The 14565-nt window shown below is 46.8% G+C and overlaps 1 protein-coding gene across 1 annotated transcript in view; it reads right to left on the bottom strand.

The window, feature by feature from the left end:
- Positions 1 to 558: 558 nt before the first annotated feature.
- The window catches only part of RMND1 (required for meiotic nuclear division 1 homolog (S. cerevisiae)), a 32278-nt gene continuing 18271 nt past the window's right edge, over positions 559 to 14565 (bottom strand). Inside the window, exons 8-10 of the mRNA XM_006874357.1 lie at positions 13801 to 13921; positions 873 to 989; positions 559 to 600 (exon numbers count right to left, since the gene is read on the bottom strand). Coding sequence (XP_006874419.1) covers positions 559 to 600; positions 873 to 989; positions 13801 to 13921 — 280 coding nt within the window. The remainder of the gene's footprint in view (positions 601 to 872; positions 990 to 13800; positions 13922 to 14565) is intronic.

A 14565-nucleotide genomic window follows, 5' to 3' on the forward strand; every position in this document is an offset into this window, starting at 1 on the left:
GGCATCACTCAGGGCCTGTCTTGGTCACATCCTCAAGTCCTGCATCCCCCAAATTGGCATCACTCAGGGCCTGTCTTGGTCACTTCCTCAAGTCCTGCATCCCCCAAATCGGCATCACTCAGGGCCTGTCTTGGTCACATCCTCAAGTCCTGTATCCCCCATATCGGCATCACTCAGGGCCTGTTTTGGTCACATTTTTGTGTTGACATTCCTGAGGTGTGGCCTAGGCCCAACACAGCACTCTCAGTCAGGGCCGTGACTGAGTCCCTAGAGGGAGGTTTTTGGCTTTAAGAATCATCTATCTGCCTAGAGCTCTTAGATCATGAGATTGTCTTGAGTTCTTTAGCCTGAAAAAACATTTTCCCTTGATCTGTCAGTATGACAGACCCAAACACCAGACTTGTTTTATTCACACAATATATTTGGGTGCTGAAAAAGATCATTATAACCATTTATTTTTAAAAATTAAATACCTATTAAATAGATCCCCCAACAGTACACATGGATTTTTGATTGTAGGTCTTGTAGGGGCCATGTACTAAGTTCTCCTTTGAGTTATCACTTGGCTAGAAAGATGACTCGTCCCAGCTCGAACATCACCTTAAGGTAATAATAAAACGTTTACGGATTAGTTTCACAACAAAAACCAAAATTGTTGGCATAAATGAGAATGATTTTCATGAAAAATGCTCCTAAAATAGGGATATTTGCCTTTCCCTCAATGACATAGTACTTGATGCTGGGCTAGACGCTGCAAATGACCCCAAATGCTGTCTTGAGACAAGTGAAATCTCTTTAGAAGTTAGTGTGGGGAGCTGATGATGCCACTGTCGATTGCCATGTCCCTTCCAGAGGCCCCTTCCCACACTCACCTCTATGGTGATGAGGATGACAATCATCCACTCCAGGCGGAGGGCCCGCTTCTCGTTCAGGTGATTCCGCATTAGGTCAGTCAGTTCCATGCAGTGCTGCAGTTTCTCATTCATGACCTGTGTACCATGTCAGAAGAATTTAACAATTTGTCAAAAAACAAACCCCGAAACATACATGGTCACATACTTAGAATTAAGGTTTTAAACAGGTAACACTGTGAAAGGGACAAAACAGATGTGGTGCTGTAGGATAAGAACTGCACTGCTAACCACAAGGTTGGAGGTTCAAACCCACCAGCAGCTCCTTGGAAACCCCACACAGGGTCCCTAGGAGTTGGCATGAACTTGTGGGCGTGTCACGACCATCACTGAGAAAAGTCATCTTTCAGCTCTTGACCCCAGCCAGCCCTGGTACCAATCTGGTGCAGGTCCATTCAGAGACGGTTTAAAATGCCCAGGTTTAACCGCAAGAAAGACCCTGCATTCACAGACCTTATAAGATACGGATTAATGACCTAAAACACTGAGTTCTAATTCTTGTTAGCCAAACATCTAAAATAAGACTTGAAGTTATGGTTTTTGGTCGCTCATCTTGGGGATAACAGCTAAAAAGGGTAAACTAGAAACATGATTCTTATAGCATGCCTTATGTCAGAATTGACTGAGTAGCAACTAATTGGGTTGGAAAGACGGAGAACAAAACAATACCTTCCACGGTTTTTCCGTTTTTAAAGTACAGCCCTGCTGTCAGAAAACCCCCACCTCATGCCTTTGGTACACTCACCACTAGATGGCGCTGCTTTAAATTCTGAACTGGGAAGACTTAAAGAGATTGAAGGGATTTCAAGACTTAGATGACCACTGACTTCAATTTCTCCACATTTCACTTTCCTCTGGAAACAAGTTTAAAAGACAGATTCAATTCCCTGATTACCTGTGGGGCTCCAAACAGTTTAGGTGAGGTATTTGAAAGGACTGAGAGCAGCGCTGCGCTGTAAGCTGTCTCTCTTCCCGTGAGGGTAATACTGCATTGACCTCCGTTCCCAGACTTCAGGTTCAGAACACTGCTGCTTCCTTCATTTCTTCCTCCCACCTCTCTTCCCTTCCTCAGTTGCTACTGGCTGCTTGACCTTGGTCTACAAACACCCTAAACTTGGTTCTAACTCAAACTTTGACCCAACCCTCTTCCATTCACTTTCCACTCTGACTAAAGAATAGAGGGTACTTTCTTTCCCCACTTCCTCACCCCCCACCCCAGTTTATTCCTTAACCCTTTATAGTGTTCATAACCCCTAAAGTCTGACATCTTAGTTGTCAACCTCCATTGCCCACACATTGGACAGCATCTCGAATGCATGCTTCTCTTGGCTTTTCCTCCTCTAACGGTGCTGACTTCTTCCTCTGTTCACGCTCTACTACTTGTCAATGGACACCATCCCCTTGGCCAGCCCTCATTCCCTCCAGCTCTGCTCTCTCTTATCCACATCCCACCATCACTGTTACCCAGACTTGACTTAGAATGTGTACCGCAAGAGGAGGCTGTCTACCAAGAGGGAACAGCAGCCAGGTGTGGGTTTGTTGGTATGGACTGCCTCACAAAGCTAGCCTCATGTTGTCTGCCTCAACGCTCCAAGGTCCACAGTCACCTAGTCACCTGAATGCTCCTGCATCTCCACACTGGGGGGGAGACGCTGACAAACTGCTTTGTGGTTCAGGTAAGTTAGCCAATCCTAGACTCTGACTCAATTTCCCCCTGTCAATAACACATTTCTTGGATTTTCTACTAGCATCTCAAATCCAACTCACTAAGAAAAAGCCTCTCTCTCTTATTGGGTTCCTGCCATCAAATCAAGTGTCACACTCTTCTTAGACCCGTTAGTTAAGGTGCATCTGAGCTCCAGTCCCCAACCAGCCACTTGACAGTGACTCCCTCCCTGCAAGCCCGAGTCTTCATCCCCGCCTCCTAAAAATGAACCAGCTGGGTTTTTCACTGTTTGATCCCCGGACTAATTTTTCATTCTGAAAAATACTGAACCGTGTAACTCCCTTTCTATAGAGTGGGAATGCCTCACTGCTGTCTCCATAAACGACAGACCTGGGGTCTCTCAGTTCCATCAAGGCGGGGAGTAGGTTAGTCAGGCCTCACCTGGCGTTCCTATGTCCTGCTTGGCCCTCAGAGCTCCCACAGCGCCTGCTGTCCCTCGTTCTGCCTTGTGTCATCTGTGTGCTCGGTCCCCCTGCCCTTGCTCTTCTCGGGTAGTTACTGTTCACTACTGACAACCGCAGCATTTGGCCCAGCATGGTACCCACACCTACTGGACACCCCCACTGGACCTGCCTCACAAGCCCAGGAACAAGCCCCAGGCCAGCGCCTGTGTTAACGGAGGAGTGCAGCGTGTTCTCCCGAAGTGTGGGGTTCCTAACTCCTGCAGCTTCAACTATGACCTCATTTGGGAGTTTTCTTCCTTAGGCTAATAGGGTCATACCAGTGGGGATGGCTCCTAACCCTATTCCCTTCTGAGCAGCACAGAGACACGGGGAAGAGAGACTATGCCAGCCCCTGTTTACAGGTAAAGGAATGCCAAGGGTGGTCAGCAGACTTGGAAACCAGGGGACAAGACCTTGGAAAGAACCGGCACCGCTGAGACCCCAGTTTGGACTGTTTGCCTCCTGAACTGAGAAAATAAAATTCTCTAATTTAAAGCCACCTACCCATGGTGTGGAGTCCTGGTATGGCACTGTAGGAGAAGCACTAGACTGCTAACCAAAAGGTTGGCAGTTCAAACCCATCAGCAGCAACTCCTCAGAAACCTTATACAGGCTCACTGTGAGTCGGGACTGTCTCAGCGGTACACTAGCACACCAAGGCACCCTCCACAATGCCAATCTCCTTACCAGTGACCAACCAAAGCCACGCCGAGTCAACTGGAGTCCGAAAGGGGGTTCCAAAAAGTCACAACCAAACCACTACCCTCGAGTCGATTCCAATTCACAGCGACCCTGTAGAGGGTTTCTGAGATTGCAACTCTTCACAGGAACAGAAAACCTCATCTTTCGCAGAGCTGCTGGTGGGCTTGAACTGTGAACTTAACGGTTAGCAGTCAGGTGTTTCTCATACAGAGCCACACCAGCAGTCCCCAAGAAAGTGCCTTTATCCATTGAATTGACTAGAGAATGCAGTTGGAGCTCCTCTCTTCCCACTGCCCCTTGCCCGAGTGAAGTGAAGATGAGGGCACAGTCTCAGACGACACTGCGTGGCTGTGTGTGTGCATGTCCACCTGTCCTCACTCAGGTAGTTACTGTTCACAGCCCAGGGAGTACTGAGCAGTCTGCTTCATACTTGGAGCAGTGAACACAGCCTGACATCCCAGGGTGGGGAGGGTGGCGGGGCAGCATTGTGGCAGAGCAAACAGTGGCACCAAGTGCAGCTGCTGCTGTTACTGGTTTTAAGTGCCCTCACATCAGTTCCCACTCAGAGGGACTCTGAGAACAGCTAGACGGCTTGAAGTGCATCTGGAAGGTGGACAAGTAGGAGGGGTGAGGTGAGGTGGAACTTGCTATGAGAGGCCCTGTAGGGTACCATGAGTGTAGGTGAAACAGAAGGCCAAGGCCACTCCTGCCCTGGGCCCTGGAGCCTGTGACTACGCTCCTAGGTTACATGGCAAAGGGGAATGAGGATACTCTGTGGCATTACTGTTAATCAGCTGACCCTTAAACAGAAAGACCATCACAGAGTCCCTGGTTGGGACCTTACAAGTGCACAAGAGAGGCAGAACAGGTCATGTGAGGACAACTCCATCCACCTTTGCTACACAGAAGGAGATGTGAGCCAAGAGATGTGGGCAGCTTGGAACCTGGAATAGGCAAGGAAACAGAACCCTCAGAAAGGGACGTGGCCTGCTGATGCCTTGACCTTAACTGGCGAGGTCTAGGCCTAACTTTTGACCTATTGTTGAGTTGAGTGCCGCTGAGTCAGTTCTGACTCATAGCAACCCTGTATAGGGTTTCTGAGGAGCAGCTGGTGAGCTTGAACAGCTGACCTTGCAGTTCAAATGGCTTTGCAGTCTGGCGCATTAACCCACAGCGCCACACCTGTGTTGTTGTTAAGTGCTGTCGAGTCGATTCCGACACATAGCGATCCTGTACAGGGTTTCCAAGGAGCAGTTGGTGAGCTTGAACCACTGACCTTGCAGTTCAAACGGCTTTGCAGTCTTGTGCATTAACCCACAATAGAATATGAGTACACCATGTCTGAACTCTACTTAGGTAGTAGGACTACTTTACTCAGAATTCAAATATTTATTTACTATTTACTTTGCACAAGTAGTACATAGACAGAGAAGTGCCAGAAATTCAAGCTGAACAGGATGTGGAACGAGGGACATCAGATGGACCTTGCTGAAAGCAGAGAAAACCAGAAAGATGTTTACCTGTGCTTTACTGACTATGCAAAGGCTTTTAACAGTGAGGATCATGACAAGCTATGGACAACATTGTGAAGTATGAGTATTCTGGAGCACTAAATTGTGCTCAAGAAGAACCTGTACATAGACAGTGAGGCAGGTGATCCAACAGAACAAGGGAACACCGAATGTTTAAAATCAGAAGTGTGCGCCATACTTATTCAACCTGTATGCTGAGCAAATAATCACAGAAGCCAGGTTCTATGAGGAAAAACATGGCATCAGGATTGGAGGAAGAATCAGTAACAACCTGCGATATGCAGATGATAACAACCTTGCTTGCCGAAAGCGAAGAGGACTTAAAACACTGAGACAGATCAAAGACCACAGCTTTCAGTATGGGTTGCATCTCAGTGTAAAGAAAACAAAAATCCTCACCACTCGACTAATAAATATGACAAATGGAGAAAAGATGGAAGATGTCATGACTTCACTTGTCTGGGATCCACAATCAACACTTATGGAAGCAGCCGTCAAAAAAATCAAATAACATTATGTTTGGCAAATCTGATGCCTAAGACCTCTTTAAAGTGTTCAAGAGCAAAGATACACCAATTTTAAGACTAAGGTGTCCCAGACCCAAGCCATGGTATTTTCAATTGCTTCATATGTATGTGAAAGTTGGACAGTGAATAAGGCAGGCTGCGAAGAACCAATGCATTTTAGTTATGGTGGTGTTGTCAGGTGCCATCGAGTCGGAACCGACTCATAGCGACCCCATGTACAGCAGAATGAAACAATGTCTGATCCTGGGCCAACGTCACTATCACTGCCACCCTTGACGCCATCAATGATGCCACCTGGCCGATCCATCTCATTGGGGGTCTTCCTTTTTCTCTGACCCTCCACCTTACCCAGCATGACATCCTTCTCCAGCGACTGTTCCCTCCTGACTCAGGGTAGACAGGGATGGGCAACTTGGACATTGGCTACCCAAAATGGGGGGCTACAAAGGCAAGAAGTGACTGGCTTTCAAGAGGGAGTCTAGATCCAGAGGGCGTGGAGGAAGGTAGAATCTCCACTGAGTAGTATCCAATCTGTCTGGGTGAGGCTGATGAAAGGAGATGGGGCTAGGACTCTTGTGATACAATAGTGAATAATTGTAACCAGGACTGACTGTGAGGGTTGGAAATATAGACATTTTGTAGCAAAAGGAGGGGAGTGATGGACTTTGCAGTCTAGGACTTTGCAGTCTAGGAGAGGAGGTCTCTGGGACCATCAGGGGGAGACGAGCAGAGAGTGGGACCCTACCCAGAGAAGCAGTGACGCCAGAGATGGAGGCAGAGATGATTACATGGAGAGATGAAGCGGCTGGGGACTTTAGACCCAGAGAGAGAGAGAGGGTCTGTGTGCTGATGACCAGGGGGGTGGGGACAGGCTTGCAGGGTATACCCTTTGGTTGGTTGATGATGCATGGAGGGGATTGTAACCATGGCAATGAAACTACATACAATAGGATGAATGCAAAACTAATGTTCTCCCATGTAAACTATCACATGATTCACAATGAAACATTAAAATATACATATATATATATAAAACGGAGTGAAATCCAGTGTTAGAGTATTGGAAAGTGGTATAATACTCGGGATTGATCCAAGGAAGAAGAAATAAGAAATCTGACCTGCTGGCTCTGTTGGCAGATTTAAAAGGAAAATAAATTCTGTAAAGCTTTAAGATTGTTTTGGATTTGTTAAGGGACATGTGCAGAATCCTTATATAATGAGCTTCTTTAAATGAACAAACCATTCTGGGTACTGGAGAGGTTATTAGAAAACAAGAGAGCTGGTGGCTTAGCCCCACCACCACTGTAGCGGATAGTCTTTCAGCTTTGAATGCTCTTGTCTAAAGCATTGTCCCACAAGAGGATGCTTTTTTTTTTTTTTTAATTTTATTTGTGATTTTAAACAATCCTCAGCCATCATTCATTTGGTTTACACTATCTTTGATGGAACTATAGCTAAGAAATCTGTTATGTGCTCAATATATTTTATTCTTCTCTCCCCCCTCATCCCCTCCCCCCCCAAAAAAAAGAGTGAGCCTAGATCCAGAGGGCATGGGGGAAGGTAGAATCTCTCTGGGTGGGGCAGATGAAAGGAGATGGGGGTGGCACTCATTTGATAAACAATAGTGAATAATGTAAAGATGGGTGTTTTGTAGCAAAAGGAGGGGCGTGATTGACTTTGCAGTCTAGGAGCGGAAGTCCCTGGGACCATCAAGGGAGAAGAGCAGGACCCTACCCAGAGAAGCAGTGATGCCAGAGATGGAGGCAGAGACAATGACATGGAGAGATGGAGTGGCTGGGGACTTTAGACGCAGAGAGGGAGAGGGTCTGCGTGCTGACGACCGGGGGGCGGGGGGGCCAACTTGCTGGGTTGTTTGATGATGCATGGAGGGGACTGTAATCATGGCAATAAAATGATGTACAATAGGATGAATGTAAAGTTAATGTTCTCCCATGTAAACTATCACATAATTCACAATAAAACATTAAAAAAAAAATATATCATGGACTGCCAGAAGAAGAAATGAATCTGTGTTGGGAGAAGTACAACCAGAATGTTCCTCAGTAGTGGCGAGACGTCGTCTGTCATACTTTGAACATGTTATTAGGAGGAACCAGTCCTTGGAGAGGGATCTTATGCTTGGTAAATTGGAAGGTCAGCGAGAAAGAGGAAGAACTCCAATGAGCTGAACTGAAGTAGTGGCAGGAGCAATGGGCTTCAATGTAACAGTAATTGTGAGGCTGGCACAGGGCTGGGCAGTGCTTCCCTATGTTGTGTATAAGGTCTCAATGAGTCAAAACTGACTTAATGGCACCTCATACTTCGGACATATTGTCAGGAGGGACCAGTCGCTGGAGAAGGATATCATGTTTGGTAAAGTGGAGGGTCAGTGAAAAAGAGGAAGACCCCCAACAAGATGGATTGGCCAAGTGGCAGCATCGATGGACTCAAGTGTGGCAACAGTAGTGAGGTTGGCCTAGGATCAGGCAGTGTGTCATTCTGCTGTGTATAAGGTCACTATGGGTCGGTACCTAACAACAACAACAACAATTTACTTTGCTAGGTAGAGGAGACTGAATGGTGAACCCAATGGACATGTCTTGACTTTATGACTAAAGAAGGGAAGCAGAAGTGTCTAGAAACGAGGAGATCGTGAAGAGGTGACAGGAGCCAATGAGCAACAGTGGAGAGGGGGAACACCTGTTAGTCACGTGCCTCCCTGTGCTAGCAGTTCAGAGCTTATCACATATGTGTCCTGTGAAAGTCTGTCAGTGACCGAAGGATGCGTGGGAGAGACTGAGGGATGTCAGACTGGCTGGATGTGGAGGGTGAGGAGAAAGAGGAAACCAAGAGCCCTTCAAGTGCTCGGGCTGAGAGACGAGGCTTGTTAGGCTAGGCAGTTCTGCCACTAACTGCCACAGAGACTCAAGAGTTCCAAGATTTTGTAGGAGAATACAATGAGCTTCAGTTTGGAACTGCAGTCATTAATTCTACCAATATTTACTAAACATACACTGGATGTGAAGTGTTTACCAGGAATAGAACAGGAGAGAAAATAATCACAGATTCGGAGCTCATTTGAATGGGATTAACATACGTACTTTGAAAAGAATGCTATCCGATATGAAATTTGGAGGACTTGATAAGTCACTAGAAACATCCAGAAGGCTGTGACATGAAGGAGCTGGTTTTACTCTACGTAAGAGGACTCTGGAGAAGGAAGCCTTGGGGCCTTCCAGGCCACACCTGAGAATCCGTGCTGGAGGAGCCTCAGCAGACTCTCACCTGGCCTCAGGAGGCAGGCTTTAAGTCATCATGCAGAGGCGGCTGAGAAAAGCCCAACCACTGGGTGGCAGGAACACCTACGCGGGAGGGTGCATATCTGCTGGGACACAGAAGCACTGGGTAGATACCCAGACCTTCCTTCCTTTTTGGCTACATTACTCTTCAGTGACAAGCACAGTGTACTCTGCCTTCGGTGAGCCATCGAGCGGATTCCTGGGCACAGAGACAGTGGAGCCAGCAGGTCAGAAGGTCAGGGGTTGTGAAGACCCCCAAGTTTACGCTGGCATCCTGAAGGGGTCATGACTGGTCAGAAGGTTGGGGTATTGTGTGGACTTCCTAGACTGGCCTAGGTGTCTGTCTACTTGGCAGTTTGAAGGGTGGTGTCCTGTGAATTCATTAGTTCTGGCCTTGTTCTGAGTGGCTAGAGGTAGAGAGGGGGCGCTGTGGGCAGCTGGTGTCGAGGATGGAGGTGTGGGACTGAATGCATGCTGACCCTTACACCGTGGGGTCTGAGAGGCATATCTGGAGATCAGCAGGAAAAGGTGGCAGAGGAACTAGCCTTGGAGATGAACAAGACTGCACATGGAGCAGGCCGCAAGGAGAGACACGCCCCTTGGAGCACGGCCTTTTAGAGCCAGGCACACTGGTGTCACCATCTACATTTCTGGAATGCTCGGCAATCCCTCTCAAAGTCCTGCTGACTCTGACCGGCTAACCACCGGCCTCACCTTCTGACTGCATTTCAGCACATCTCAAGCCCAACCTCTGTCTTCTAGATGCTTTCCTCATGTGGAAGATTAAAGGAAATCTAAAGAAGAAACAAACCAGTTGCTCTCAGGGCTCCCAGTGCTACGTTCTCTTGTCAGCGGTGAAGTGTAATCAAGACTACCACCCTGAAAAGCTGCCCACACGGCACCGATCTTACCTGCCATCGGGATGCTAAGAAAACACCTGGAGAAATGCAGTTTGGGAAATTTTAGGTTTGTTCCAGAACTCAAGTGGAAGACTTGATACTACAGAGCTATCTCAGACGGAGAGTGGGACATAAAACGATGGACAATTAGTTGTAGTGTCTGGAGCCAAGTGGATGACAATGGCGAAGGGAACACAGCTTTTCTGGTGGAGGGAAGGAATACCACCAGCTGCTAGCTGACAGGTCCACCCAGAGGGATGATGCTGTAGGATCAGCACTGAACTGTTAACCGCAAGGTCAGCAGTTCAAGCTCACCAGCCGCTCCTCGGAAACCCTAGACTGGGTCACTATGAGTTGGAACTGACTCAACAGCACTTTAACAATAAGAGGCACTTTGGAAGAAAGCCCTGAAGCCCTGGAGATCCGTTGTGGTTGTGAGATGCCATCGAGCTGGTTCCAACTCAGTGACCCCAAGTCCAACAGTATAAAACCCTTCCAGGTCCTGCGCAACCTCACAACTGTCCCTGTGTCTGAGCCCAGTGTTGTAGCCACTGTGCCAATCCATCCACGTTTTCACTGATCCTGTCCAAGCATGACGTCCTTCTCCAGGGATTGGTCCCTCCCGATAACGTGTCCAAGGTATGTGAGGTGAAGCCCATAATTCAGAGACATCCATTCTTCTATTAGTCACGGTTCACTAGCGGTCTCCTTGGGAAAGTCAGCCCGTGAACCCCCTGGAGAACAGTTCTCTTGGGATATGCCTGGGCTCGCCATGCATTGGACTCAGTCCAGCAGCAATGGATCCCCTTTGTTTTTCTCTGCAGGGAAAGCAGATTCAGTAGGATACGCCTAAGAGGAGTGTTCCATGAAATCTGTCAGATGCCAAAGGAATTTAGGGGAAGATTTCAGTTGCCTTATGCATTTTTAGAAATCATTTCTAAATGTTACAGAAAGTGAAATGCAGTTCAAATGCACATGCAGGCAGGTGCTTACCCTTGGGCCGGTGGGCTGGAGCTCTCCTAGTCAGTCTCTGGGTGTTCTCTATCCTGTCTTCCCCGCTGTGCTTTAAAGGAGGGGGTGTATCCCAGGAGTGCAGCTCCAATTTCATACAGCTCCCTGTTTTCCCCGAACATAAGGCAATGTCTACTTTTAGCTATCCTGCCCCAGTTTATAACACAGAATCCATTAAAGATGTGGAAAAAAAAGAATTTGATTTGTAAAGATAGTTTAAAGGAATATTGAATTTCAGCTCCTAGAGAAAAATGGAAGAGGATTGTCAGGGACTGTTGGATATTCCTAAAGTTAGATTCGAGGTACGAATTTACGTGCATTTATGGTATAAAAGGTAAATCTCATTTCTTTCAAGAGCCTATAGTTTACGGTGACTGTCTTCATGGAGTGGGTCCTGGTGTAGTGTTATAGGATAAGTACTGGACTGCTAACTTCAGAGTTGGCAGTTCAAACCCACCAGTCACGCTCAGAAAGCCCATACAGGGTCACTGTGAGTTGAAACCATCTCAGCAGCGCACAGCAGTCTTCATGGGATACATTACAACTGCATTTCTCAAGAACAATGTTATGTTCTTAATTGGAAAAAAAATAAAAAAGCCAAAACATTTGACATTTTTAGATCACCATTTAGAGCTTCGTGTGGAGCTCACAACCAGAAGCCTTAAAAGGAGAGCTAAAATTTTTCTAGAAACAGAAAGGAAATGATGAAAAAAAATCCCCAACAACTTCGAATACCAAGAAGGAAAAAGAGAACAGTAAGAATAGAGGCAAATACAAAGCCTTCCTGTCTCCTCTTGTGAGTTTAAATTAATGGCTAAAGCACAGATTCCAAAACTGTCCGATGTAGTTCTCCATGGCTGCAAAGGAAACGCTTACAACTCTGTCGTCAATGTGGGAAGTGGAAAGGACATAAAGGACTATACTTCATCTGGTAAAATGTCCAAAGGCAAGAACCGACACCCCAACAACCTGGATGAACCTCAAGGGCATTATGGGGGAAGAGTCAATCTCAAATGTCACACAATACTTGACTCTGTTTCTAGAACATTCTCTAAGTGAAACAATTAGAGGTGGATGGCAGATCAGACTCCCTGCAAGCCCTGTGTGTCTATTTCCTGGAGGCCTCTAAACCACGACTCTGAACTGATTTGAACTGGCTCAGTCATAGCTGACGAAGTAAAACTGAGCATATCCAAATTTTAAAAATTTGGATTTTTATGGGTTGAAGGCCTGGTATGGGAGACTTGGAAGAGGCAGAGTGAACCCTTTCAGGAGCCTGGCGGTCAGAGTGGCTTACTGCCCTGATAGATGGATGGACGGAGAGCAGGGCACACTCAAGGCAGTGGATCAGCTGCCATCTTGGAGCCAGGCATTGCTGTCTTCAACCCAACTAAAGAAAATGGTAAAGAACTGGTTTGCTACGCAACGTGCACACTGCCTCTGGTTCCTAAAATGACATTTCCAGCAGGGCTTTACCCCAACTTTTTCCATTCCAGTTAACATTCTGGCTCAACCAGAGTCTAAAAATGTGGGTCCACCTGGGGCTAATGCCCAGAGTCTTGGGGGACACCATGGTCAACTGCCATAACCCAGTCCAAAAAGGCAATGTTCTACATCCAATTCTGGTGAGCAACGAGTTGGAACTTAAAGCTCATGAGTAGGCCATCTCAGGTACAACTATTGGCTTCTTCCCGTCTAGAGGAATGAAGAGTGATAAAAACCGAAGCTGCTTGTAAACAATTAGTTCCATGGACCACAGGAACACCACCCTTTAAACCCTGAGACCAGAACCACTACCAACTGCCTTAAACGGGATCACAACAAAAGATCCTGGATAGAGCGGTGGAAAATGTGGAACAAAACTCAAATTCATAAAAATGACCAGGCTTACTGGTCAGATACAGATGGGTGGAACTCAAGACGATGGCCCTTGGTCACCCTGCAGATGTGGAAATGAACTCACTGCTGTGGCTCAATTCTCAGCCCAGCAATGCTTTGGGGACAACACTCGTGAGGTAAGCACGCATTTGAGATAAAAGGGCGGCATTTCCCTAAGGACGGAATTCAGAAGGGTGGGGAGAGCAGGAGGGATGGAACCAAGAAGCACAGGGAGGAAGGAGGATGAGCGATGGTACATGGAGGGGATCGCAGTCACTGAGAGGAAGCAGGACGAGTGATGGTACATGGAGGGGATCGCAGTCACTGAGAGGAAGCAGATGAGCGATGGTACAAGGAGGGGATCGCAGTCACTGAGAGGAAGCAGGATGAGCGATGGTACAAGGAGGGGATCGCAGTCACTGAGAGGAAGCAGGATGAGCGATGGTACATGGAGGGGATCACAGTCACTGAGAGGAAGCCAAGGGCATGGTTTGTTGGATGTCAAACTGACGATGGGCACGGTAACCCTTCACTCAGTTCACAACAAAATGGTAAAATAAAATCCGGGTCCGTTTCCCAGGTTGCTGGCCTCCTTCATGGACCATGAGTGAAGCAGCCTGAGCTGGTTCAAAGCCCAGATGTAAACTCTCGCCAAGCTCATCCAGTCTGTAGGGCAAACACAAGAGGGACACCTTCGACACACAAACCTGAAGACTGCATCCAGGCTAAGAAGGTTCGAGGTGAGTCTAAAGAGATCTGATTCGAAGGAAAACAAAAGTAGCCCCACATACTGACTTAAATTTAAACAGAGTTATATGCATCAGGCAGCAAGTGTCTCTCTCTCTCTCTCAGTAAAAGTGCAAAATGCCTACCTTAACTCTGCGAGCAATGCTAAGGAACTGACAGGTTTTATCGTAAAGTTCTTCCAGGTTTTCTCTGTCCCAGTAGAAATCAGGAGTGATCAAGAAGTCTGAACTCAAGTTTATACGATGTCTTCAAAAAAGGAAAAAGAAAAGTTAATTTTAACTTAAGTTAAAGTATCATTTCCATTGTACTTCATATTCCTGTTTCTGTGGTGTTTTATAAAAACTTATTTTCTAAGGTTTTTTTTTTTAATATCAATTTGACACAGTACATGTACATGTTTTGGAAGACAGGTAAAATAGTGATATGGCTTAAAACAAAAAAGATAACAAAAACAGGTAAAAATAGAGCGATCTTATTTATATGTTTCCCTCTTCTCATTGTATCTCTGAAAATGGGAGCCATCTGAAAATGGAGGGGGTCTTAGAGGTGATAGTTGGAATTTAGTAGCTGGTAGGGGTTGAACTGTGTCTTCTATAAGTCCTGACCCCCAGTCTCTGTGAAGGTGGCTTTGTCTGGGGAGATAGGTGTTTCCTTTGCAGATATTATCCGATCAATGAAAATGAGATCATAGTCCAGTGAGGTGGGTCCTAACCCTAATTCCTCCTGAGGGGCTGCTTATAAAAACAGACAGGAAACCAGTCTGTGAGGAGCCACCTACTAGCCAAGAACACCCAGAAGACCTCGGTGCTACAGAAACTATAGGAGATGAGGAATGAGCTTCCCTCAGAGACCCGAAACAAATTTCTGCTGTTTAAAGCCACCCATTCTAT

Source organism: Chrysochloris asiatica, unplaced genomic scaffold (assembly GCF_000296735.1).
Source record: "Chrysochloris asiatica unplaced genomic scaffold, ChrAsi1.0 scaffold00271, whole genome shotgun sequence".
Lineage (NCBI taxonomy): Eukaryota > Metazoa > Chordata > Mammalia > Afrosoricida > Chrysochloridae > Chrysochloris > Chrysochloris asiatica.